Raw genomic sequence first — 25,639 nt, forward strand, 5'->3', positions numbered from 1 at the left:
TTCGAACTACTGCCCTTTAACTCTATTCCACTTCGTCTGTGCAGCTTGTCTCTTATGCTGTCATGTTTACTCAAACCATTTAAATATAAAAAGGTTTTGCAGTAGTTGTTTGGTCTCAGTTGACTGTAGGTCTGTTAGTTGACTTGTTGCTTTGGAAAGCCTTTAAAGATCAGGGCCCCGTTTCAGAATTCTGAGTATGTTAAACCTGAGACGAGGGAAACTCTGAGTTTTCTGTTTCAGAGAGCGAGATCAGATAAACCCCAAATCAGTAACTCCGGCAAGCTGGAAAACCGTCAGTTTCTCTCCGACTCCTCCCCTCCTGCGGAGCCTGAGGCAGCTGTCTGACACACGGTTTCATTTCCTCATTCATACGGTCATATCAAAGCTGATATAGTATCTGAATGCATGTACATCTTTATTTATAATTGCTATTAGTTTTTCAACCAAACATGATCTTGAACATGACCGCTTTATGATCAATCTGTCACTGATGTAAGGACAGACCTCCGCACGTCGTGGATTGATCCTCAGCACAGAAAAAAATAAATAAAATCTACAACACTGTGACAGTTGCACTGAAAACACTTACTGTGGGCTAAAACTGATAAATGAACAGTAATCTTTCATATCGTAGTCGCACTGATTGGAACATTCCTATCGTAGTTATCATACTGGAGATAATGTGTCTATTTCTGAGTGAGGATGACTGTGGTGCAGCTGAAACAAATAGTCCTAAATGTAGTTTTACATGAGTTTTTCATTATTAGCTGCATATATTCTGAATGTGTTTTGACAGCATTAATAAAATACAAAATTAGCAAGATTTTATTAATGTAAAATAGACGTTTACTTGTGAGTTTGAACCTATACACACATTTTCCACTGCAAAAAAAAAAAAAAAAAATCATCAACAGGCTAACCTACTGGGTGTGACTGATTTTACAATCACAGGTTCACAAGTAAACTGTGTGTTATAAATATGCTCTTTACCTATTTTCATAATTAGGTAGCAGATTGCCACCACAATTTTGTAAATCGGGTTACAGCTTATTAAATACAACTCAAGAGTTTCCCACCTCAGAGCTCAGGGATAAGCTCAGAGTTTGTTCAGCCTGCTTTCTGAAACAGGGCCCAGGTCTCTTTCATTAGGAAATCACATCACTTGGGCTGTGAGGTGAAAATGTTTTTGATCTAATTCCTTCACATATCAAAAAGAGGAGGTTACGTAAGTCTTTACGAAAAGATTCCCTGACACTTCCTTTAGAAATCATTTACAGCACATTTTCTTTAACAGACTAGATTTGTTCTAAATAGTTTGATCGTTGAATGTACAAAGGCCGATCCAATGCCTGCCCAGATATATTCAACGCCAGCGACCCATTATAGAATTTTACAGACAGACAGACAGACAGACAGACAGACAGAAGCAGGTGTGTGTGCAGTAAGAGACAGGAGGTGTAGGTGTGTGTGTGTCTGTTGGGGGATAAAAGGTGGTAGTTTCTTCCTAAAATAAGGTGGAGAAAAAGAAATAACCTACCAATCCTCCCCTCCAGAGTTTCAAGGGTAGACTGCTATGATTTAAGTTTGATGTTGCCTGCCAATAAATAGTTGTTCATGATACGTTCTCATCTCTTATAATAATCTCTACACAATAATCGAAGGCTTCAAAAAGACCTTGTGATCAGTATCAGTCGATACTGCCTCAAGCGATTGGTAACAACAATCCTGATCAAAGCACCATTAAAATGGATGGTATATGCTTTGTACTGTTTCATTAGGTCAGTTCTTATCAATGACACAGTCATCTCAGATCACTGCAAAGAAATACTGGAGAGTTCCAGTCCTCCTCTGTTCATGTGGATGTTGAAAATGCAAGTAAATGTGCTGGCATTAAAAATGCTGTCTGTTGACCAGGGAAAAACCTGTGTGTACTACTGCCTTTTTATTTTTGGTGCAAGTCCCCAGAGTGATCAGTAGGTGTCAGTGCGTTACCTGTAGATACTGGGAGAGCTGGAACAGTTCCTGAGAGTACATACTGGGAGTGTTGGCTGCAACCTAGAAAACACAAACACACACACTATGGTAACACATTGACAGTTGTGTCTTTGAATTGAAGGTGGACAAACCAGAGGTCAAAAGCATATGCTGTATACACACACACACACACACACACACACAAGACAGGAGCACAAATAGTGTAACACAGTCCAGGGACGAACTACATGCAGGCATTTAAATCCCTCTCACACACTGATCACAATACTCTGACTTTAGTGCAGGAGAGCTCACTGCACTGCAGCAGGGCTCATCCTCAGAGGCCTAAAAAAACTACATTATAAATCAATATGATCAAACTGGTGGACCAGTGAGACAGTTGTATACAGTTACACAGCACACATCTGTCCCAATCATGCAATTTCAACAGTGGTTCTAGCACCCAACTCCCCGTAAAACCCACAAACCGCTTTTTTTACATTTTCGTTTGCATACAGATGTAACAAAAAGATACAACGTTCTCAATTAGTGAGTTTAGAGCCGTATTTCTGAATTTAGGACAGTGCCAGGGTTGACCCTTTCCACCAGTTTCCAGTCTTTATATGAGGTTAAGCTAGCCAAGTCCTGACATCAGCTATGTAGACATGAGACTGCTATGAATCTGAACATCTAAGCTTAATTCCCAGAATGTTGAACTATTACTCATCTGATGATGCCGCAAGTGTGCGTTAAAAAAGCCTGACAGTGGTAAAAAGCAGGTTTATCATGAATAGATATATTGACTTTTAAGAAACCACAGCTACATGTAGTCTTGTCCAAAAACCTGGCCGCGGTGACAGCTCACCTATTAGGCTACATCCACACTAGAAAGTTTGTTTTAAAACACAGACTTTTTGCTACTTTTGCACCTCCTGTCCAGACTAAAACAACAAAATAAACCTTTAACAGAAAAGTTTGAAAACACTGCTCACCCCATATTCATTTTTAAAACTTTGGGGTAGTGTATTAGTGTGGACATGCGAAAGCAGAGGACTTTAAAAATGATGATGCATACACTCACGTTTGGCTTCCTGATTGGGTCTCATCAGTCACATAATGCAAAAACACACATCTACTGACAGTGTTTATGTTTTGGTATTATTTTTTTTAATATTTTGTACTGTGCAAATAACACATACTTGTGCATGTCGCCGTATTTGCTTTGCGACGACTCCCAGTCTGTTTTCCCGCCACAGTCTCTTTGTACTCCTATGCTACCCTGCCCTACACCTATCTCTCTCTACTGCACTGTCAACATAATGTGAAATTTTTCAATCTTGCCCAAAAGCCACACCTGTTCAAATTCCGTCTGTGCATTCAATACATGTCCATGTTAAGTCAATGTGACAGCTTGGGTGGGTGTGTTTCTGAATGTGTGTCTTTTGAGACCCTTGAGGTGCAACAACTCTCCTGTAAGACAATTAATTATGTTAGAGAAGTGGTTCAAATCTAATCACAGCTCTTCCCTAACACACACACACACACACACCCACCCCGTCAGCTCTAGCCTACATTCCTCATACAGGTTATACTGAAGCCCTGCTGTTCTCACACAGAACAGGGCGAGGCAGCAGAGAAACCGAACATGGTACAGTGTGGACTAGAGTAAGAGTACAGTAAAACAAATTCCAAGTGTCTGATCAAATAATAAGTAAACAGGATTATACAGCTGTTCTTGGGACACCAAGGCAGTGGGATTTTAACCTAAAGAGAACATCACATCTTCTGATCCTACAGTACCAGAACCCAGTTTTAGCTCTGTTTATATGAGCAAACATTAAGTCCAACTGAAATCACATCTAGTTGTTCCTCTTTTTAGTCTAAAACAAAGTCAACATGTTGTTTTTTATGTATTGTTACATAGTTTATTATTACTAAAATGGAAGAAAATAGGTATTTGGGGAAATATCAGAAATGCTCCTTTCCCTGACAGCCGGCTGGATCGACAGCAGCTGCCTGCCAGAGTGCCAGTATTACACCATAGGGACAAAGTAAACTAACTAGAGCTGCAAGTACATGTCATCGGCAGAAAGCCTGTTGTTAGTGGTATGGAGGAATAAGAATCACACCAGCATCTAACTGGACCGATGTGACATTTGCAAGTACATTTACATGTTGTTTAATGTGCTGCAGCTGAGCAGCTGATTAGCTATCTAGCCTGCAAAATAACATCAGTGGTGCACCTCTCCCCAGTGAATATTTCTATGGTCGCTTGTTCAATATCATAAGGTGCAGGACAAGACATGTGTTCATGTTTGTGGAAGTTAGATAAGGAGGAGACGTTAGCAGGAAAGCAAATGTGGGTTGTTGTTCAAAGTATGTGGCTCTTGTGTGACTGACTGCTCTGCCTCTGACAAAATGCTGATTTTACTGCTTTATGCAAGATTTGATTGGCTCTATTGAAAATATGGTCTACATCTACGTAGGCGTATACCAGAACAGTATTCTGTTAAATCCATAAAATCCTTGAAACAAAAAAAAATAAGATCTTTTTATTGTACGTTTTTTTTTTTTTTTTTAACGATTCATCGATTAAAATTGATGAAATCGATTCCTAAAATGCATCGACTCAAATTCTGTGCATTGAGGCTTCGTTTAATCCATATAACTATATAGCACACTGTTTCACACGGATACTGTGTGAACACGACGTGATTATGATGCCACTGTTTGCAAAGTGGAGGAAGAGAGAGAAAATAGCGAGGGGCAAAGAAGAAAGCGTCCAAAGTATGGGATTATTTCAAGCTAAAAGAACAACTCTGTAATGTCACAGTCCATCCACCGTAAAACGGCACTTATGTCGCCTCGCAACAGCCCGTGCCTCCAGCCCCCCGCTACCCTGTACACAGGATAAGCGGTTGACGATGGATGGATGGATGGAGGTAGCAGGGATTGTCTGAGCTACAGAGAGAGCTGGAGGTGAGTAGAGTGTTTTGCGGTGAAAAAGTAGCTGCCTGCTCTGCCAGCTGCCTGCTCTCATTGGCTGGATGTGGAAGTTGGGGTTAGGGTTGGGGGGGGGAGCGTCACCGCTGCTGTCACCAAGCAAAAGTACTTGTTAACCGACGCATCGATGAAATAATCTATAGAAGCTTCGAGTACTAAAATCATCGTTAGCTGCAGCCCTAGTTGTTTTCCCCTCCAAGAAGAAAACATTACAATTCAGTGTTTCCCCTTCCATTGTTGTTGTGGGACGTAACGTCCCCTCCCGAAACAATGAAAAAACACACACGCTATCATATCGAGGAGTTCGCATACTAGAAAGAGCTTCAACAAATTCATCGATATTGATTCAATTTGCAATATTTTCTTAGTAAACTGTATTCATTCACCACATGACTACACACTCCTTCTGATGACCAAATATTTTTAAACTGTAAAACACAGAATAATTAAAACAGAAAATACGGAATTTGTGAAAAAAAAAAAAAGAAGAATTGGGCAAAAATGAAAACTGATTGGGCCATGCAAACCACAACAGCAATTCACCATAATTTGCACTTCAGGTCTCGTTGCCCAATATGTAAATGTATGTAGCAAGCGCAATCAGGAGGTAGACACTTAAGAGGTAAAAATGTCCAAGAGTCTAGAACTAGGTGACGATCCTAAACCGGCAAAAATGAGTGCACCTAGTCTTTGAAGACACCACGTATCCCTTAACACGGCCGCTCTGCGACAGTAATAGTTTTGGGGGTTCTGCCATCCCCCCTAGGAAAACACTGCAATTCATACTTTTCAGTCACGTGACATGCGGGGACCATGGCGGGGACCTGGAGGGCAAAACAAGACACCAACATAGCGGCTCTCACCATGACTCCCCGTAGAGATGCCGCAAAAGCAGTCAAATTTTATTTGGATCACCTTTGAACTTAAGAAAAAGAAAGATATGAAAACAAACTGCAAGTGTTGGGCATAGCTGATCCATATAACGTTACAGCATCCGCTGCCGCATTTCTACCGTTAAAAACCGCCAGGTACAGTGGATAGAAAAAGTCTACACACCCCTGTTAAAATGCCAGGTTCTTATGATGTAAAATAATGAGACAAAGATAAATCATGTGAGAACTTTTTCCACCTTTAATGTGACCTATAGTGTGAACAATTCAATTGTAAAACAAATTGAAATCTTTGAGGGGGAAAAATGAAAAATAAAAACCCTCAAATAACCTGGTTGCATAAGTGTGCACACCCTTAGACTAATACTTTGTTGAAGCACCTTTTGATTTTATTACAGCAGCATCTTTTTGGGTAGGAGTCCATTAGCATCAGCACATCTTGACGTGGCAATATTTGCCCACTGTTCTTTGCAAAAGCGCTCCAAATCTGTCAGATTGCGAGGACATCGCCTGTGCACAGCCCTCTTCAGATCACCCCACAGATATTCAATTGGATTCAGGTCTGGGCTCTGGCTGGGCCATTCCAAAACATTAATCTTCTTCTGGTGAAGCCATGCTTTTGTGGATTTGGATGTGTGCTTTGGATGTTGTCGTGCTGAAAGGTGAACTTCATCTTCAGCTTTCTAACCGACGCCTGAAGGTTTTGTGCCAAAATTGCCTGGTATTTGGAACTGTTCATAATTCCCTCCACCCTGACTAAGGCCCCGGTTCCCGCATAAGAAAAATAGCCCCAAAGCATGATGCTGCCACCACCATGCCACGTCTTGCCACCCTACCCCATCCCCCATTCATATGAAGAATATGGGAGATAGTTGTCACATGTACCACACAGCCAGTACTTGACAGAAATTCCTGCAGTTCCTTTAGGTCTCCTGGAAGCCTCCCTGACCAGTTTTCTTTTCATCTTTTCATAAATTTTGGAGGGACGTCCAGTTCTTGGTAAAGTCACGGTTGTGCCATATTTTCTCCACTTGATGATGACTGTCTTCACTGTGTTCCATGGTATATGTAATGCTTTGGAAATTGTTTTGTACCCGTCTCCTGACTTATGTCTTTCAACAATGAGATCTCTCTGATGCTTTGAAAGCTCTCTGCAGACCATGGCTTTTGCTCGGAGATGCAACTAAGAAAATATCAGGAAAATCCTACTAGAACAGCTGAACTTTATTTGTGATTAATCAGAGTCACTTGATGGCTGGTATGTAATGACTTCTAGTTAACCTGTTTGACCAGTTTGAATGGGATTGGTTAATTCTGAACACAGCCACATCCCCAGTTATAAGAGGGTGTGCACACTTATGCAACCAGGTTATTTGAGGGTTTTTATTTTTCATTTTTCCCCCTCAAATATGTCAGTTTGTTTTTCTATTGAATTGTTCACATTATAGGTCACAATAAAGGTGGAAAACGTTCTGACATGATTTATCTTTGTCTCATTATTTTACATCACAAGAACCTGGCATTTTAACAGGGGTGTGTAGACTTTTTCTATCCACTGTACGTTTACCTTATGGGGAATCCCTCACCTAACACAGCCCAGGCTTCTCTCCTCCTCGATTAGTGCATCCGAATGCACAACAACCATCTAGCATTTCCAGCAACTGAAAGTTATTATGATTATCGCTTGCTTACTGGTTGGCAGGAAGTGGAAAATAACGTCTTTTTGCCATCCACGGGAGGGTTTTCCTTGGAATGTGATGTCACGAGAAAAATATGAATAGGAGGTACAGAGAGGTTCTGTATGCTGCGGCAGACCCACAAAAAAATAAGCAATTTCATTTGGACTTTAAGTGTTTTCAAAACTATTTAAAGACACAAAGAATTCAGAGTGAACAGTGGGAAAAATAATGCCCCCTGATCCACTTTAAAGACTTGTGTAGTGCAGCAACAGAAAGTGACAGCTATCCCTGAATTCCTCTATCAGCTGACTGCTCCACTCTGTGTGTGAAAACTAACACACACACACACACACACACACACACACACACACACACCTCTGTCACTGAGTCAGATGGAGACATAACTTGCACACGGGACAGGACACCAACATGTTTCTGTTCTTACCTTGTCTACAGGTAGTGGTAACGGAGTCTGGATGACACTGAAAGAGGAAGAGAAAACAGTTTGTCACCATGGAAACAGCAGCAAAACGACGACACATGGAGTAACCACAGTGACAGAAGGAAAAATAATGGTTCTTGAAGGTCTTTTTTTGATGCCTCGTCGTTGAATTAAAACCTCATCTCAGCATGTGGAAGAAAGAAAAGACACATGTGAGAAATCAAATCTGTACTTCCTCTGGTCCATGTTACTTTGAGGACCTTCAGCATCTGTTAAGATATCTTTGGTTTATAATTATTATTTTCTAGGGCTGTAACGGTTCTGAAACCAAGAACGAAACCGCGACACACCCACGCTCCAGACTGTTTGAGATAATGTAACTGTGGTGGCGGTGGCTGAGCAGGGACGGGGTTGCGGTGTATAACGTATTTGTATTTTTAGTAGGTTATTTTAATTATTTCATCATTTCAATTCTACTTCATTGAACAATTTATTTTAGTGTTTACTGTTTACACACTTCTCTTCTCCCCACACTCACACACATCTACACCCCTGGTCCACCACTGCGAAACCAGCAGCTTGCTCCGCCTTATTCTGTCCGTCTCTCTCTTACTTAATGTATCTCTGCTCACTTTCTCCATCAGCAGTAGGTTTCATAAAGTCACCGCATTTAATAAAGTCACCCGCAATTCTGTTACTCACAGCATTTTGAGTAACATCCGCACTGGTGCATTCATGATTGAGTGCCCATGCCTGCAAGTTAGATTAGTTTAATTAATTAACCCAAGATGGATGAGGATGATGAGGATGATGATGACAACACGCCCCCCCCCCCTTAAAAAAAAACCCAAACCTTGATTCGTTGATTTAATTCCCGAACTCTTTATCAGCTAAGGGACTGACCGTCATCATGTCATTAAGCTAACAGGGATTCCTTAAAGTACAGTTAAAGTCAATGAAGGATGCAACGGTTTACTCAGACAGAGCAGCCTGAGGCCAGTTTTCAGAAATGCAGAGTGAGCCTGTAGTCAGCTTTACAAATGCCAACTAGCCTTTAGCTATAGCTCAATCTATCACAACAATGCACCAATCAGTCAGGGCCCCAGAGTACATTTCAAGCTCTCTACACATGATCAGTGATATGAGCTGGACTCACTGTAGGGTGGGGTGCAGAGTGTGTGTAAAGTGTGTCGTAGGTTTATGTCACCAACATATAGCAGGAAATGCACTGAGAAATTTGAAAAGAAAAAGAACAAGCTTTGTAAGTGTACCTTTCTTCATTCAGAGAGGAAAATGGGTAAGAAACTGATGATTAACTGTTTATTAATTATCCTTTCCATCCATCACAAGTTGCTTTCAGGTTATATCGCTAATAGCTGTCATTTCACTGGTTAAAAGAGAATCCTAAATTTATATACTTTTAGATCATATAAAAATACTCCAAATACGGACAAAGTCCAATCAATCAATGAACTCACTTACAGACTCAAGTAGAACTCTGGGATTGTTTCCCTATAGATTTATTGTCATAACATTTATTTTAAAAGAGGTAACTTTTATTTTAACTTAAATATAATTCTCAGTATAACAAGTAAACATGAACTGATAGCCATTCTTGAATGTATGGCAGTAATAAACTACAGAGATTAGCTCAGCTTTTTTTAAGATATGTACAGAATGTCATAACATTAAAGCAATCAGCCAACAAGAAACACAAATATCTCATCAACAAAACTTAACAGTGCAGAACAGTTCAGTTAGATATTTTCAAATATACCACAGACTCAGGATAATTGTCAAGTATCTCGTGTTATTTCATTAGTAGTGCAATTAGGAGCTGCGACAATTGGTCTAGTAGTTCTCAAACTGTGGGACGGGCACCACTGTGGGGGCGTAGAGACACTTCAGGGGGGTTGCGAATGTTGAGCCGACCTAACTTTGCATAAATATGATTCATGTGGTGACATAAACAAACAAAAGTGCTCTGATGCTAGCAAGAATATTTTGCTAAACTGAATCTGGTTTATTTAAAATCGCCTGTTGCCTGGTGATGATTGATAAAAAAAATAGAATAATAAATTCCACATTTGCTGGGGTGGGGGGCAGGAATTTTTTTTGGCCTTCTGAAGGGAGGTATGACAGAAAAAGTTTAAGAACCACTGGATTTGTTGAGTGATTAGGTGATCAAAAGAAATTCATCTGTAAGTATTTTATTAGTTGATGCACTGTTTAAGACATTTTTTAAGCAAAAATGCCAAACATTTGATGACAACCACAAGGTGGCTTGTTTCCGCACAGACAGTGTGTGGTAGTACACATCAGGTGTTTCATATGACATAACACAGATGGTCCTGTTTGATTCCTCTGTTAGATGACTTCAAACCATATATTAATGTGGTCCAGCCATCCTCTCTGTTGTATCAAACAAATGGACACAGGAGTTAAGAGCACGGTTGAATGGGTGGTGTTAAAAAAACAAACAGAAACTGATGATTTAATACACCAGAGCAAATAAAAAACAATTAGAATCTATGCAAGCTTTTTAGTTCTTTGTTGGGAAAAACTGGCCACCTTCAGTGTCTGCCCTGCGCGGTGAACATGACCTCTGCCATGTGGTGGAGATATTTATCCAAAGTACTGTATCTTACAGCAACACAAGGTCACACGGGTTTGTTTTAGTGGGGGGTAAAGATAATTTACCTGAGAACAGTCAAGAGTTCAGGAATGAAGGTAAACTTGACTCAAGGCCAAATATAACCTGACTCTATTAATGTGTAACTACGAACCACCAGGAGAGTTGGAGACTACAACAGCTCCGTCACCAACTATGAGGAAATAACTCACTAATTCAAAATACATATTTATTATGTATATTTCCCAAATAGGAAATTATACATCCACAACTATACACATATCAAGCGGCCACATTGTTAGTTTGTTTAGGCAGATACTGGGTGTAAATATTTACTGAGATAACCAGCATGCTAATATATAACCAGTTTGGTAAAAGAGGTAATAGACCAAATAGACAAATCTGACCTGAAATTTTCTTTAAAATGCCTTTTTAATAATGATGTAAACTGGTGTAATGTAAGAGTCATAGTATGTAGGCTCCATCTAAAAAGGCAGAGTCAGAGACATCGTGGGAGTCGGGGTAAGTAATTTAATTAATGATTACTGCTTTGTACTCTCAGCCAAAGCTTAGGTAAGTGAATTCGACACTACAAAAGGATAAGCCAATAAGTTAAAAAAGTACCATGGTACATTTGGCACCCAAAGTGCAGGTTCTCTGCAGAGATCAGGTTTATTGAGCTTCGGTTCTCCTTCAGTGAGACAAACTACTTCCTCAGAAAACATCATCCATCACAGTAAACACCAAAGACCTTTTGTTTGATCCTGATTTCACTGTGCAGTATTTTCATATCAGAGCTGCATTTCATTGAGCTCTGCAGCCTTCGATCACCTGACACTCAGGAGGAATTGTAAGTATCTTCCAGAAAATAATCCCCCGAAACATGTCGTCTTACAAACTTCACGGTCTTACATGATACTACACACTTTATCTTTTATCTAGTTTTTTTAATGTCCCTATGACAACAGATAAAAAAAGCTAAAAAAATAATAAATAATTAAAAAAATTATAATTACATGAAGTAGGAGGTTATCAAAACTGGACAAACAAAATTAATCTGGCTGTAATTTTTAAGTACATAATTAAATTTTTGGAGCACTTTTTGCCATCTTGATTTGATATTTAGTGGCATTGTGGTATTTTTTTCCTAGGGCCAATTCAAAATAACACATTTATGCTTTATACCAGCAATTAAGCACTTTCATGCTGCATGTTCATGCAGTGCACTTAAGCAGTTCTTAATGATTGCTAGACACTGGTGTTGGGACTTGCTGCAGATGGCTGTTGCCCCTAATGACAACATCTTACTGTGTGGTTTCAACAATTTATTTCTGCTAAATTCATTCAGGCACAGCGGTCTTCATTTTCAGCACCGTGGCAATCAGTGTGCATAATGTTGTCTTATTTATTGCCATTGCCAGCAGCAGTTCTGTCACTCAAACAGCATCATGACAGCGGGAGGCTTCCTGTTCGTAATTAGATTTGTTTCGCCAGTTCATGAATGTGAATCAAATAGCACATTTCCACAGAAGGAATTTGACAACCTCTAACCTGGAGCTTCACATAATTTTAAATTATTGCTCGTTTTTTAACTGGGTTTCCACTGTAGTTTACCACAGTGACATTTCAGATATACACTGTCATATGTATGATCACATATGTCTTTAAATAAAGAATAAATAAAAATGTTAAGTGTCATTATTGATAATTATCACGATAAATCAGATCAAATCATTATTCCTTTAAAGGCTGGTTTTTGCCTTGAAGGAACCCAGATGTTTAATTGTGGTTTTAAACTATTCTTTATAGTCAGAACATGACAAGTACCTGCCAAACAGTAGATCACTAAATTAATCTGAGGTAGAACATTCAAATACAATTATGATAAAATCTTTTTTCAGTCCCTTTTCCTCATCAAAAGCAACAAACAGCTAGGACTTCCTAGTGTTCTACACTCCATGTTGTAGTCTGACCGCAGACCTTTGCGCTCAAACTTAAGTTCAGTTTTCATGACATCCAGTTACAGCTCCACAGCAGGTTCTGTCTACCTCAAGCAAATCACTCACCACCACCATCATCATCATCATCAAACACTGGCTGCAAGGCCAAAAGCAGTACTACTCCAAAAACACACATTTTAAAATAAAAATCCACAGCATAACATGACCTAAATTCACAGCTCTTCAACTGCTCACAAGAACACCAACTCTGCCTACGCACACACACACACTCACAAAGTGCAGCCGGTCCACAGGAATCAGTCAGCCACATCTGATCTCGCTGAGTGTGTTTTGCAAGCGGTCCAGCAGGGATTGATGATGGAAAACACTGGCAGAAGTTTCCATCTGTGCCCTGCTCACATATTTCTATCACGGCAACTCAGACCTGTCGTGGAGGAGGCATGAAGCTGTCCTGCATATGGCTCAGCAATGCTTATTTGGCACTGACTGAAAGACAAAAACCTGTCAAGTACTAAAAAGCTGGCATCAAATGCCTCATCAGATTCTTGTATTGCTTCTTGTGTTTAGGTCATTTTGGCATCCATACTAGTGCTGAAACCTTCAATCGATTAGTCAAATCGGTAGAAAAAAGCAACAACAATTTTGATAATTGATTAATAACTACTAAAACTGATAACTTGAGGAAATAAGCAAATGCTATCTTCAGCTTCTCGAAATGTGATGACACTGATTTCCTCTGCTTTACATCATTGTAAATCTTTACATCTTTGTTTATTGCTTGCAAAAAAAACTCACTCACTCTCTTGGAGGAAGACCAAAGTTCATTAATTGGATGAAAGAACTGTCCATACCTGATTACTTTTTTTAAAAAGGCACACTTCGCTTTTTGGAAACAATAAGTGGTTCTCTGCAGTTGTCTGAACTATGTGAACTACTTTTACTATGTGATTGTTATGTTTAACTAATTATCCCTGAATTTGACATTGATATACAAATAATAAAAAAAATTTGTGAACATGACTTGATTTTTGTCCACTTTATTATTACTGTTTTGTTATTATTTTCAAATGTCAAATAAGGGAGACCCAATTTTAATGTTGGCCTATCCCTCACAGTGGATGTGAAAACATTTGCAAATTATTTGAAAATATTAATAAAGATGTTGTTTGGGGGGAGACTATTCAAAATGTCACGTTTTCAAAAATAGTGACGGACACTTTTCATTTAGTTTAGACTTAATAAGAGATCCTTCATAAAAACAAGTGGCAGATAATGTCATATATGGACACTAGTATCAATTCAAACGATGCCTAGGCCTAGTCCTGGGGGACACATGGACCAATCCAGAAGGACCTCCTTGCCACAGATTTGTACAAAAAGAAGAAGCAACAACTGTATCAAAGACACAACAAAAGAGCACAATGTCCTGCAGCAACTGTCAACCACTTAAGACCCATTTAACAGATACATTAAATAGCCTGACCAGGACCATCTGGACAGATTTTGGACAGAATTTTGGACAGCAGAAACGTTACCTGTCAGGTCTTCTTCCTGTGTGTCAGCTGGTGATTTGTCACAGGACAAAGTTCAATGTTCAGCCTCTATCTCAGCCTGACTCAGCTACTCCTGTGAGAAAATGGATCCTGCCTTTCCATACTTAATTTTCTCTTCTAGTTTCAGGCCAAGCAGCTGATTCCTCGCTACTTTTCCACAGCGTGAGTGAAGTCATCCCATAACACAAACTTTCTTTCTTTCTACTCTTTGCTCCTCCCCTCCTCTGAGCAAGATTTTCTTCCTTTAACTTGTGCGAGTTACTGTAGCTCCACCCCTCCTGGCACTCACTGTGAGGAAACAAACTCTCCTCCCTGCTGCAGCTATCCCCCTTCACTGCCTTTATGGTCTGTGCGAGGCTAAAGGTGTGCTGGATAACTAACCTGCCATTGCATGAGGGGGTTGAGTCATCGTTTTTCTAAGTCTATCAATTCACAAGCTGACATTTAAATACTCCACTCACCTGGGAAGAAGCAATGATTCTGAAAATAAAACGTCCTCCCTAACCACTTTCCCATGAGTATGTATGAGAGCGTGGCTGTTTTAGGGAAATATGGCAGGTGATAGACTGATAAGGGAAACAATGGGGGAGCTATATAGTCAAGAACAAAACAACATCTGGAGATAAAAACTGGTGGTTAAACCTGAAACATTCTGGAGATGTTACATCTACAGGTCTAACTGAAAAGTCTTTTTCACCTTTTTTTTTTTTTAAGGTAAAGTCACATGCTCCCTCTACAGAAATGAAGTGAGAGACATATTAAATAAAGCTTTATTTACTGAATTTAGAGCTTTAATTTAAAACATTGCTCCAACTTCTGAATTGGGTGTGTTTTCTCCTCTCGGTGTGTCACCAAGTGAATAACAACGTGAAGGAATGACTGCACACTGAATCACACAGAGGCAGAAAGCTGCTGCTGCACGTTTCTGGCCACACCCTAACCAGTGATGTCAAAGCAGGTGTTTTGCATTAAATGGAAAACACAATAACATGGGTTCACACACCATTATTTTTTTCCATCCATCACCGTCTATTTGACATAAAATCTAATGGAAGTGGCTGCAGGGAGCTCAGACTGCAGCTCTTTAAAAAGACACTGCATCCACGTGTTTTCTTTTTTATGGGCAGATCACTCTAAAGTTTAAACATTTCAGAAAAGATTTTCTTTTGAGTTTTCAGGCTCACACCTACAGTTGTAATGAAATATAACACTGAAAAAAGGACACGGATTTTCTCAAATGTATAAATACAGGTGCTTAGCTCACACACAAAGGGCAACAGTATAAAGCTGCATCTGGAAGACTTCCAGATGGCTAACGCTTCAGAAGAGCAACAGAAACATTCTTCAGCTATTAATAAATCTGTCTGATTTAGGATTTAGCTTCACATCACTCACTCTCCAGCTGCATGTTATAGAGACAGAGCAGCCTGGACTCAAATAGAATAAGTTAGGCTGTCCTCGATTTAAGAAAATGTCCATTTATGCTGGAAAAGGTTGTATGTGGATTGGTGATTGTGCATGGCCCCACTGATATGCAAGCCTATGATGCCCTATATACCTTGCATTAAAATGCATCTCGTATCCATATTGTATCTAGATACGATTTTAACCAAATTTAATTTATACCTGGTACAATGTGTGTCTCCAGTGTAGCGATGAAGCGGTTACAGTTAAAGGATAAACAGTAAAGACGGTTAATATACCAGATGGTAACTATTATTGTTTTAAGTTTAATTATCATTAATTACCATGTTCGATTACGCCACTTTCAAATATTCAAGGTAAATACTGCCCAGCTTCAAGACAGCAATAGTCTCCCAGACACATGCACAGCATGCAACTTGGGTTTGTTTATAACAAATGCAGGGTAAGTTACACACACGATGTATGACTTTATTTTTTTTTATAACTATTATTTAACAACTTTAATGTTAATACACAATTGATATGGTTTTCATTTGTTTACCTAAGGTTTTGACTGTTAGTCTAAGCTGAAGTAAGCGGCCACCAGTCTTCATCGAACCACTTCACTGCATGTGTGAAACGTTTGCATATCTGATTGGCCTAATTTTTCTTGTTGAATACAACTCTGCCCTGACCATGTAGATATGCTTAGTTCTTAAAGCAGCTATAATATATAGTTTTATAACAGTGTATCAAATGACAATGTGAACATATTTTGACTATGTGAAAGAAGTCGCAGTAATGAACCTACAGAGAATTGCTACCCGAATCCCCTCAGTTTCACGTCGCTTTATAGTTTCACTTTACTTTACTGTTTGGGTTCATTCTCACAGCGTCGTTTTCAAAGAAGAAACACTAAAAACCCACTGTACACTAGGGCTGTAACGGTTTTGAAACCAAGACCAAAATCGCGACACAGAAGTCCACCGTCTCGTGTCGCAGATCCCAGAGACAGAACCGCGACACACTCGCTCCGCGGACTGTTGAGCTCTCATTAAAGTGCAACTGTGCCGGCGGCGAGTGACATCTGAAGTGGTGTGTTCACTGTCGTTCCGTAATGTAAAATTTCCTGCGTGTCCGTTGACGTAATACTAGAAACATCTCGCTCTCCAAATACTTTACTTTGGCAGGTGCAACTATACCTGTCCGGCCTGCACACTACCTGTTCAGAACCAAACAGACACATTTAACGACTGAACAAGAGTCAATAAGCAGCTTAAGAGCCAGATAATTTCCCTTCAAACAATAGAGCTAAGCTGGTTTCTGAAATATGTAAAATGGTCAACGTTTTGAAAATCAACTCTTCGTTTGCCAACACAGACAGCAGGAGCAGAACAGACCCAGAATTCTTTACTTTCATGCAGGTCAGGATGCTCGTCTGTGTTTTCCAGACTGAAAGCAGGACAGCGGGGCAGCAGATGGCACTGCCTACCATGGCAATGTGCCCGGGGATCACACACACAGATTCAACATGATACCTACAGTAGCCAATTACAAACTCACAGACACACACGCACAGGTGGGACTCCCAGTACAGTAGGAAGTTCCATGCTGGGTCAGCTGCTGGTCTGCTACGGCCCATTTAACTGAACACACACACACACACACAAACACTTACTTGTGGTACTATAATTTGTGAATATCCGGCATTCTCCAATACCCAGTATGAAAGAATGTAAACAACAAATGACCACTTGACCAACATCAACAATAGTTTTCAAATGGTGGATCGCAAAGTTCAAAAACATGAACACACACACACACACACACACACACACACACACACACACACCATTTCCTTGGCAGCTTGTCATCAACATGGCTGTCCTCATCAACAACTAGACTGACACTAATCAAATCACTATGCAAGCATAAATTTGGTGTGTGTGTGCGCGTGTGTCTGAAAGCAGCCAGACAGACAGTAACAGCATTATTTTTAATTGCCAGAGAACAATAAATACCACCACTAACTGGTTAATTCTGCCTGATTATAATGTTGCATCAACAAACCACAATCTTTAATTAAAGAGGTCGAACCATGGAGAAAGTTCACCACACAATCTGTAAGTGATCAATACGATAAATTCATGTATTAAACAGTGAGAATGCTTACTCGCTTCGCCTGCGTGCCTCCATCCCATCAGGTAGGAAGAGTTTGATTGTTGACACGATGCAGCCATGGGTGACTGGAAAAACAGACAGACACACCACCGTGTTAGTGTAAAAAACCTTAGTACTCGTTACCAGTTCTGAGTGAACACGTCAGGAGGAATTTTGAGATCTGCAATAAAGTTCTCTAAAGTGAACATAGAGAGTGTGGAGAGAAGTCCTGAACAACACTATTACTCACCATCTATGGAAAAGGTTTGTTAACTGCAGATTCCATTACACCGTTCAGACTGACACACACTATACGACATTTGTCCCAGACTGTTATTATATTAAGGTAAGGGTGCAAAACCTAAACACCTGATCTCACACAAGGTGCACTAGTTTCAAGATTATTGCAATGATTACAATACTCAACAGAAACACACAAGGAGGAAATGCTTCTGCTTTCCCCCGGCCAATGTTTCCTGTTCAAGTTGTGTTTATTTGGAAGATGCTTTTCTATAAATAGATTTATATTTTCACCTGCATATAAACACACGGTTCCTGGTTCAGAGTCTCGACCAGCTCTTACACGTGAACTACATTTGCCTATTATAAAGTCGTCAGTGTCTGGGACAGCCCACAAAAAAATATCAAGATGTGTATAAAAACATCTTGAACTAGCAAGCAAAATCTCCATGTGGACTTGCTTGAATTGTGCAGTCTATTGCCATTAATGTTATGTCACTTTATTGTTTTGTAGTAAGGCAATTTAGGTGCAGGTTTGCTGTAACAATATGGTTAACAAAAAACGAAAGCAGACCTGATATTCATTGTAATGATAACATCACTCTACACGTTTCAAGTCTGCCAATTGATTTTTATACTGTTAAAGAATGGAAACTAATGGCTTCCCAAAACGATAGGAAAAGATCTACATCTAAAAGTGTGAAACTTGCATTGATAGATAATCAGCAAAAAAGTAAATTACACATTATTTGTAGTTGAAGAGCTAAAACCTGCCAACACACAAGGCTTTATTGTGCTCTTCCAGAAAAAGATTTATTTATCTAATGTGATTCTTTGTAATTCTCTCAGGTCGGAGGTGCAGGTCGGATGCACTTTGGGTCTACATAATAAAAGGGCTATTAGTGGAGCTGAAAATTTGACCTTAATATCTGCTCTGCACTGTGTTCATGAACAGTATGTAGTCCATGACCTAAGCAAAACGAGCCCTAAGGTACCCTTTGAGGGTTTGTAGAGTGTAATTATTTCAGGGTTGTATGCATACATTATCAACTACAAGGCTGCTCGAGGAAGGAAAAACCTCTCTCTGTTCTTCCCTTCACTCCCAATAACCATCTTTCTTTCTCTCCATTCCGCATCTCTCTCAGCATACCACTACATTTGTCCACTACAACAATGTTTGTGCGCAGGCTTAATATATTCTGTAAGTATGTATGTACCATGTACCTTTGCGTGTGTTCTCAGTGACGTCAACGCCAAACTGAATGATGTCGCCGGAGAGAACCTCGCAGGGCGGACTCTCCTCCGAGCCGCGACTCAACCTCTGGCTGTTGATGAACGTCCCGTTGCTGCTTTTAGTGTCCTGCAGGTAGAACTGACACACACAAACACAGCGGGTGAGAACCATGTGAAGAAATCGATAAAACAACGTCACAAAAGCAACAGAAATTAACAGACTATTATTTTGGTTGAAATGAAGTAGACTTGAGTTAAAATCATTACGGACACTGATATGATAATATGATATAGGATGACAGTAAATTCAGCTGCGGGACATAATGAAATTCCACAATTGATTGGGATTGAGATGACACACTCAATAAGACAATAACAATGCCGACTTTTCATATAATATAGCAACTACTAGTCAGTTTTTAAGTGTGTGATATTTAGGTGGATCTATTGACAGAAATGCACTACAATCTACTTAAGTATGTTTCCAGTGCTGCACAAAGACCTTACATAATGAACCGCGAGCCCTTTTACATGGGAGTCACAATGTTGCACTGCCATGTTTCTATAGTAGCCCAAATTGACAAATGGCTACAGAGCGCGTATTATCACAATGTTGAATACTGAGGAGGAAGAGGAGGAGGTAGATGAAGATGAAGAAGAAGAAGAAAACAAGTAACGTTAGTAGTAGTAGTAGTAGTAGTAATAGTAGTAGTAGTAGTAGTAAGAGTAGTCGACTGGTTTATTAGAAGTAAGAAAAGGAGGCCCACACACATTATTTAGCACAAGAGCTTCTCCTGCTTGCTTGGATCGAGAGGGCTGAACGATGACTGATGGTGCATTCATGTGGTGACGGAATAATCAGAATCTTTTTTCCTCCTTAAATCTTTTTTTGCAAAAAGAGAAATAAAGTGTACATGGTAGGGCTGGGCCGGCAATGGCTGAAAGACATCACAACGTTGAGCCAACATCGTGATTGTAAACCACCCTGTGAAAGCAGGTTTTAATGACCATGAACCTTCTTATTATTGTTTTTAAGTGTGCTTTGCACCTGCCTTGGAATTCTGTTCCCCCCACACTCTGACACACACTTTTTTTTTTACCGAGTGAAGTCTGTGCGAGAACACATGCATATAAGACGACTGCACATAAGACCCCCGCGCGCATGCGACCACACGATGACATCATCCATCCCGATGTTTCATTTCAGACATTGTCCGATGGAAATTTCGAAGACGTCGCCCAACCCTAGTACATGGGATGTAAATAACTATACAGAAAGTTGATTTGTGCAAATTAACGTAATGCATTTACATATTACACATTCCCACTTAAGAGCACACACTGAAGTCAGAAGAACAACTTCACTACTCTGGAAATGGGACCCCCCGAGGAGCATGTGAATGCATCGTGGACCGCTGGTTGTAATTTCGCAACACTCACCACTAGATGACACTTAAACTTACACACTTAACTAGGGCTGAATAGATTAAAATCGATAAGATCGATTAAATCGATTAATAAAATTCATTGACGCAAATTCTTTGCATCAATGCTTCGTTTAATCCATATAACTATACAGCACAGTGTTTCGCATGGAAATTTATTACTGTCGCACATCGCGCTTAAGCTGTGAACTATACGTGATATGACGCCGCTGTTTGCAAAGTTGAGGAAGAGAGAGAAAATAGCAGGGACAAAGAAGAAAGTGTCCAAAGTATGGGATCATTTCAAGTTAAAGAAAACAGCTCTGTAATGTTACCGTCTGTCCACCCTAAAACGAAACTTTCGTCGCCTTGGCAACAGCACGACGGCACCTGACCAGAAAGCACCCGGTGTTCTGCCAGCGGACCACAGACAAGGTAACGGTAATAGCAACTTTAGCATTTAAATGAAATCATGATTGATTGTCGAGTTGAAGGCTAGCCAAAGTAAGCCGCAGACCTCAGCTGAAGATGTGCACACAAGTGTTTGTTTTTCTCCTTTTTGGGCTGTGAGTTGTAACCCCACAGTCATGAGTTAACTGGGTGTCGGGAAGCTGCACCTTTTAACTCACCTCCAGCTCTCTCTGTAGCTTATAATTGCCATCTTTATAAAAATAAACAGCTGTTTCATGATCGCTCATTTCCCGTGTGTTTTCTTGATAAAATGTGGTTTGGAAACCTGTGTCGGGTGCCATTGCCGCTGTCAGCTCCTAAAGCTAAAGTATTTCTTAAACAACACATCAGTGAATCATTGAAATAATCTATAGAAGCTTTGAATACTAAAATCATTGTTAGCTGCAGTCCTACACTTAACCTTTAAGGGTTTTATGCAGGTGAAGTGGTTAGCTAGAGTCACTTGTTAAATTTTGGAAGAATCTGAACCCCCCGAGGTGAACACAGACAGTGTAAGCCTTTTCCTGAGACTGTACTATCTATAGCCATGCTAGCAGCTCTGTAAGGCTGTATTTGAGCTAAATGCCTACATCTGCAAGATAAACATGCTGATGTTTAGCAGGTAGAACGTTTACCATGAATACCATTTTACTTTAGCGTGTAAGCGAGCTAAAATGAGTAGATTAGCAATGCACACAAACTACAGCTGAGGCTGGTGGGAATGTAAAAAGTTTTGTAATTGATCATAAACCAAAGTATAAACTAATGTAAATTTTGACAGGATAATGGTGCGAGAGGATAATGGTGCGAGACAGACATTGCAATCATAAGAGTTACAGCACGGTCGTAACTAAAAAGACGCCAAGGGTAATTCCTCCTTATTGTGCCAAACGCAAAACTTGTACATCAGTGTTTCTATCCCGGACCCCTGGACTTGTTCAAAAGAGATGACATTCTGTAAAAAAAATAAATAAATAAATAAAAAGTTTGTCTAAGCTCTGCGGAAGTTTATGAAATATAAAATGTTAACGGTCTAAAAAGGGAGTTATAATAGACCATGTCTGTCTAGTATTGTCAATAGTCTAAAACATCTTTAATAATTGCAGTCTGAAGTTCTACACTTTGCCACCAGGACAAACTGACAGTAATGCTGACTTACTATCCAGCTCCATTAATACATATATCCATGGACGCACAATAGACAAAGCGGTTATTAGAATTTCTTGGTTCAGATGATTTAATATATTCGTTCCTCCATTCACAATGAATTCATCACTACTCTCCTCCCGTCCGTCAGCCACGTAAAACTAGTCGTTCATAATTTAATCCAGAGGCTCTACTGTTAATATACAATGATACGGACATTACAGCAACCTTTCACATCATATACAAGCACCAAGACACTCTTAAACAGCCCAAATTCACAAGGACAACAGTCATGACAGTAAACAAACAAACAGCAGCAACTCTATTTCACATATCATTCAGAAAACACACAGATGTTGACATATTCATGAAGTGTAAACACACTCACACAGATGAAACTGAACACACAGGCAAACAAACTGCACATGTACATTCAAACATAAACCTAACATACAAATGTAAACCTGAGGCAAGAAGACACACAGTAAGGTTTAAAATCACACTACACAGAGACACACACACAAAGTTAGCGATCTGCTCTGGTTGCCTGAGGCCAGCCTGCCTGTCGTTCCTGGAGTTTCATTCATCAGCTCTCCGTAATGACTGAAAACCACTGCCGATCTATGAGAGAGAGAGAGAGACAGAGAGACAGACAGACAGACAGAGAGAGAGAAGGGACTGAAGGAAGAAAAAGCAACAAGAGAGAGGATGCCGAGACGGACTGGTGGATTTCGCTGTTTATCCAACTGCAGTGTGCTACCAATTCACAGATCATAATAGCTATACACACACACACACACACACACACAGTTACCTCCTGTCCCCATGGTAACCTGAAGACAGGGAGGGAGGGACCTAACTATAGAGCTTTTCACCCAGCAACAACACACACACACACTCACACACTATGCGTCACATACCTCACACATGGCTCTCTCTCTCACACACACACACACACACACCCCAGCACATACTATGTCTTTCTCACACATATACACAAAACATGATGTCATCAACCTGTGAGCAGCAGATCGCTGGTTTATTCGAGAGGTTATATTATGCTTTTGACTTTTTCCCCTTTCCTTTATTGTGTTATATATCTTTTTTGTGCATGTAAAAGGTTTGCGAAGTGAAAAAGCCACAGAAACACTGCTCCTGAACTGCCTGAAAAAAGCTCAATTGTAAACCAGCCTTTACTTCTGTAAACTATCTGTGTCACTATGTAAAACGCGGCATAATGCTCGCTGGTGGAGAAACACACTAAGCTGCAGCACACACAGTGGCAAGATATGTTGACATTTGCTTTTTCACAGCATTATGAGCAACACGTCACACAGCCAAAAAGACGACAGAAATAAAATGTAGGAATGCAGCAATATGAAAATTCTCGTCAGAAGCCGAAAATTGTCCTAATAACTGAACACTGAAAAAGTACAGTCACATTTTTTCCATTTATTTTACCATTGCATAAATTTAATAGTCATAATGTTTGTGATTTGGAGAGACTATAGTGGGTGGGTTTGAGACCCAAGAGGGTCCGGTAAAGTAAATTACTTGGGTCCATTTACTTTTAAAACCGGACGTTGTCACGTGTATCCTCCATCCAGTCTATAGTATCCTAGCGTTAAATTCATCAAGTCCGACCCAATATGATAAATGCTGTATGTGGTTCTCGTATCGTTTCACATGAAGACTTCATAGCCTCTCTTCAGGTAGGACTCTCATACTGCAACACTCTTTGTAAAGAGAGAAAATGACAGGATAAAGTCGCCAACCTTCCTGTCAGCTCGCACTGGTCCGTTTCAGTGGATTTACCATAAAAGGTTTAAGGTTTATTTGTTGCCTTTTCTAAGAAGTCTGCCACAGATGGAGTGGATTTGCTAGGAGACAGTTCAGCAGAACAGTGTCTGCAAACGTCGATTTTTGCTTCTTTCTCGGACACTTTAAAATGCTTCTACACTGCTGACATGTCAACGTAACTGTTCGGTAAAATTTATTCGGTCTTTTGACGTATTAGGCCGAACACCGAAAGTGCTTTTTTTGGCCGATTCATTTTGGCGGTTAAACTGCAAATAATTTGATAATCAATTAATTGTTTTGAGTCAGTTTTTAAGAAATATTCTCCAATTCCAGCTTCTTAAATATGAATATTTTCTTGTTTGTTTTACTCCTCTATGAAAGTAAACTGAATGTCTTTAGGTTGTAGATGAAACAAGACATTTCCGGCTTTGGGCCGCACATTTTATAGACCAAACAACTAGTCGATGAATCGAAAAAATAATCGTCAGATTAATCAACAATGAAAATAATAGTTAGGTGCTGCCTTAGAAGGTACTGTATAAGGCCATTCAAACAAGTGCATTTATATGTGAGGGATAGCACAAATGTAAAATAAATTTAAATAAAACAAGCACAGTCCTTTCAAACAGTGACAGTAACTGGTAGATGGTAAATTGTGAAATGTACTGTCTGACAAGACCTGTGGTCAACATTTAGTAAGCTGCTGATCAGCAGAACTGTGAGAACTCAACTTTTTCACATGCTACACAAACTACCCGCCCATCTCTTCATTTCCCAAAGTTAAATTCAGTCGAAAGTTAAACTAGGCCTTCAGAGGAGTTCCCAGTATCTCTCTTTTGGTTACAGGTTGTCGGTTTGATCTCCCAAACTAATAAAAATACAAGAAGTGCTTTTCATTTCCACAAATGAACTGCGGCTTTATGCTGAATCACAGTTGCTTCATTTCCTTATTTGTCAGAGTTAGGAGGTCTGGCTCAAATGAACTTTGATGTGACATTGTCCATCAGAAGTCATTTTCTCACTCTGCACTAATCCCAGCTGACTAACTATGAAGCACCAGTCACACTGGCAGTCCACCAGCGGTTCAGACCTTCAAAATGTTCTGATGAAAAAACACATAATGACTGATAACTGGTTGACTGCTAACTTAAAAGAAAGGATGACAGATTTATTAGTTGTAACAGGTGTTTGAGTGACTTGAATAACTGAGTTCAGACTAGCTGACAAAATAATAATAATAATAATAATAATCCTTATTTGTAGAGCACTTTTCAAAAACAAGTTACAAAGTGCTTTAACAAGTGTAAAGAATAATACAAAAAAAAAAGATAAGAGCATGAAAATTTAATATAAAATTAGTAAAATACAATAAAATAAAAAGGGATAAAATAAAGTCAAATAAGATCGGGAAAAGCTCTCCTATAAAAGTATGTTTTAAGAAGGGACTTAAAAGAGTTCACTGACTCAGCCGACCTGATTTCCTCGGGCAGGCTGTTCCAGAGCCTCGGGGCCCTGACAGCAAACGCTCTGTCCCCTTTAGTTTTCAGTCGAGACTCTGGAACAGACAACAGACCTCTGCCCGAGGATCTCAAGGTACGTGCTGGTGCGTATGGGACTAAAAGGTCAGAAATATAACAAGGCGAGAGGC

General features: G+C 39.8%; 1 protein-coding gene across 10 annotated transcripts in view; it reads right to left on the bottom strand.

Moving 5' to 3' along the window:
- slmapa (sarcolemma associated protein a) overlaps positions 1–25,639 on the bottom strand; it is a 71,578-nt gene that overhangs the window by 26,525 nt on the left and 19,414 nt on the right. For all 10 annotated transcript variants that reach the window (XM_046075597.1, XM_046075596.1, XM_046075605.1 and 7 more), the window contains 4 exons: positions 19,163–19,310; positions 17,712–17,784; positions 7,992–8,028; positions 1,993–2,055 (listed from right to left, as the gene is read on the bottom strand). In XM_046075597.1, coding sequence (XP_045931553.1) covers positions 1,993–2,055; positions 7,992–8,028; positions 17,712–17,784; positions 19,163–19,310 — 321 coding nt within the window. The remainder of the gene's footprint in view (positions 1–1,992; positions 2,056–7,991; positions 8,029–17,711; positions 17,785–19,162; positions 19,311–25,639) is intronic.

This window comes from Micropterus dolomieu, linkage group LG18 (genome assembly GCF_021292245.1).
Source record: "Micropterus dolomieu isolate WLL.071019.BEF.003 ecotype Adirondacks linkage group LG18, ASM2129224v1, whole genome shotgun sequence".
In the NCBI taxonomy this organism is placed as follows: domain Eukaryota; kingdom Metazoa; phylum Chordata; class Actinopteri; order Centrarchiformes; family Centrarchidae; genus Micropterus; species Micropterus dolomieu.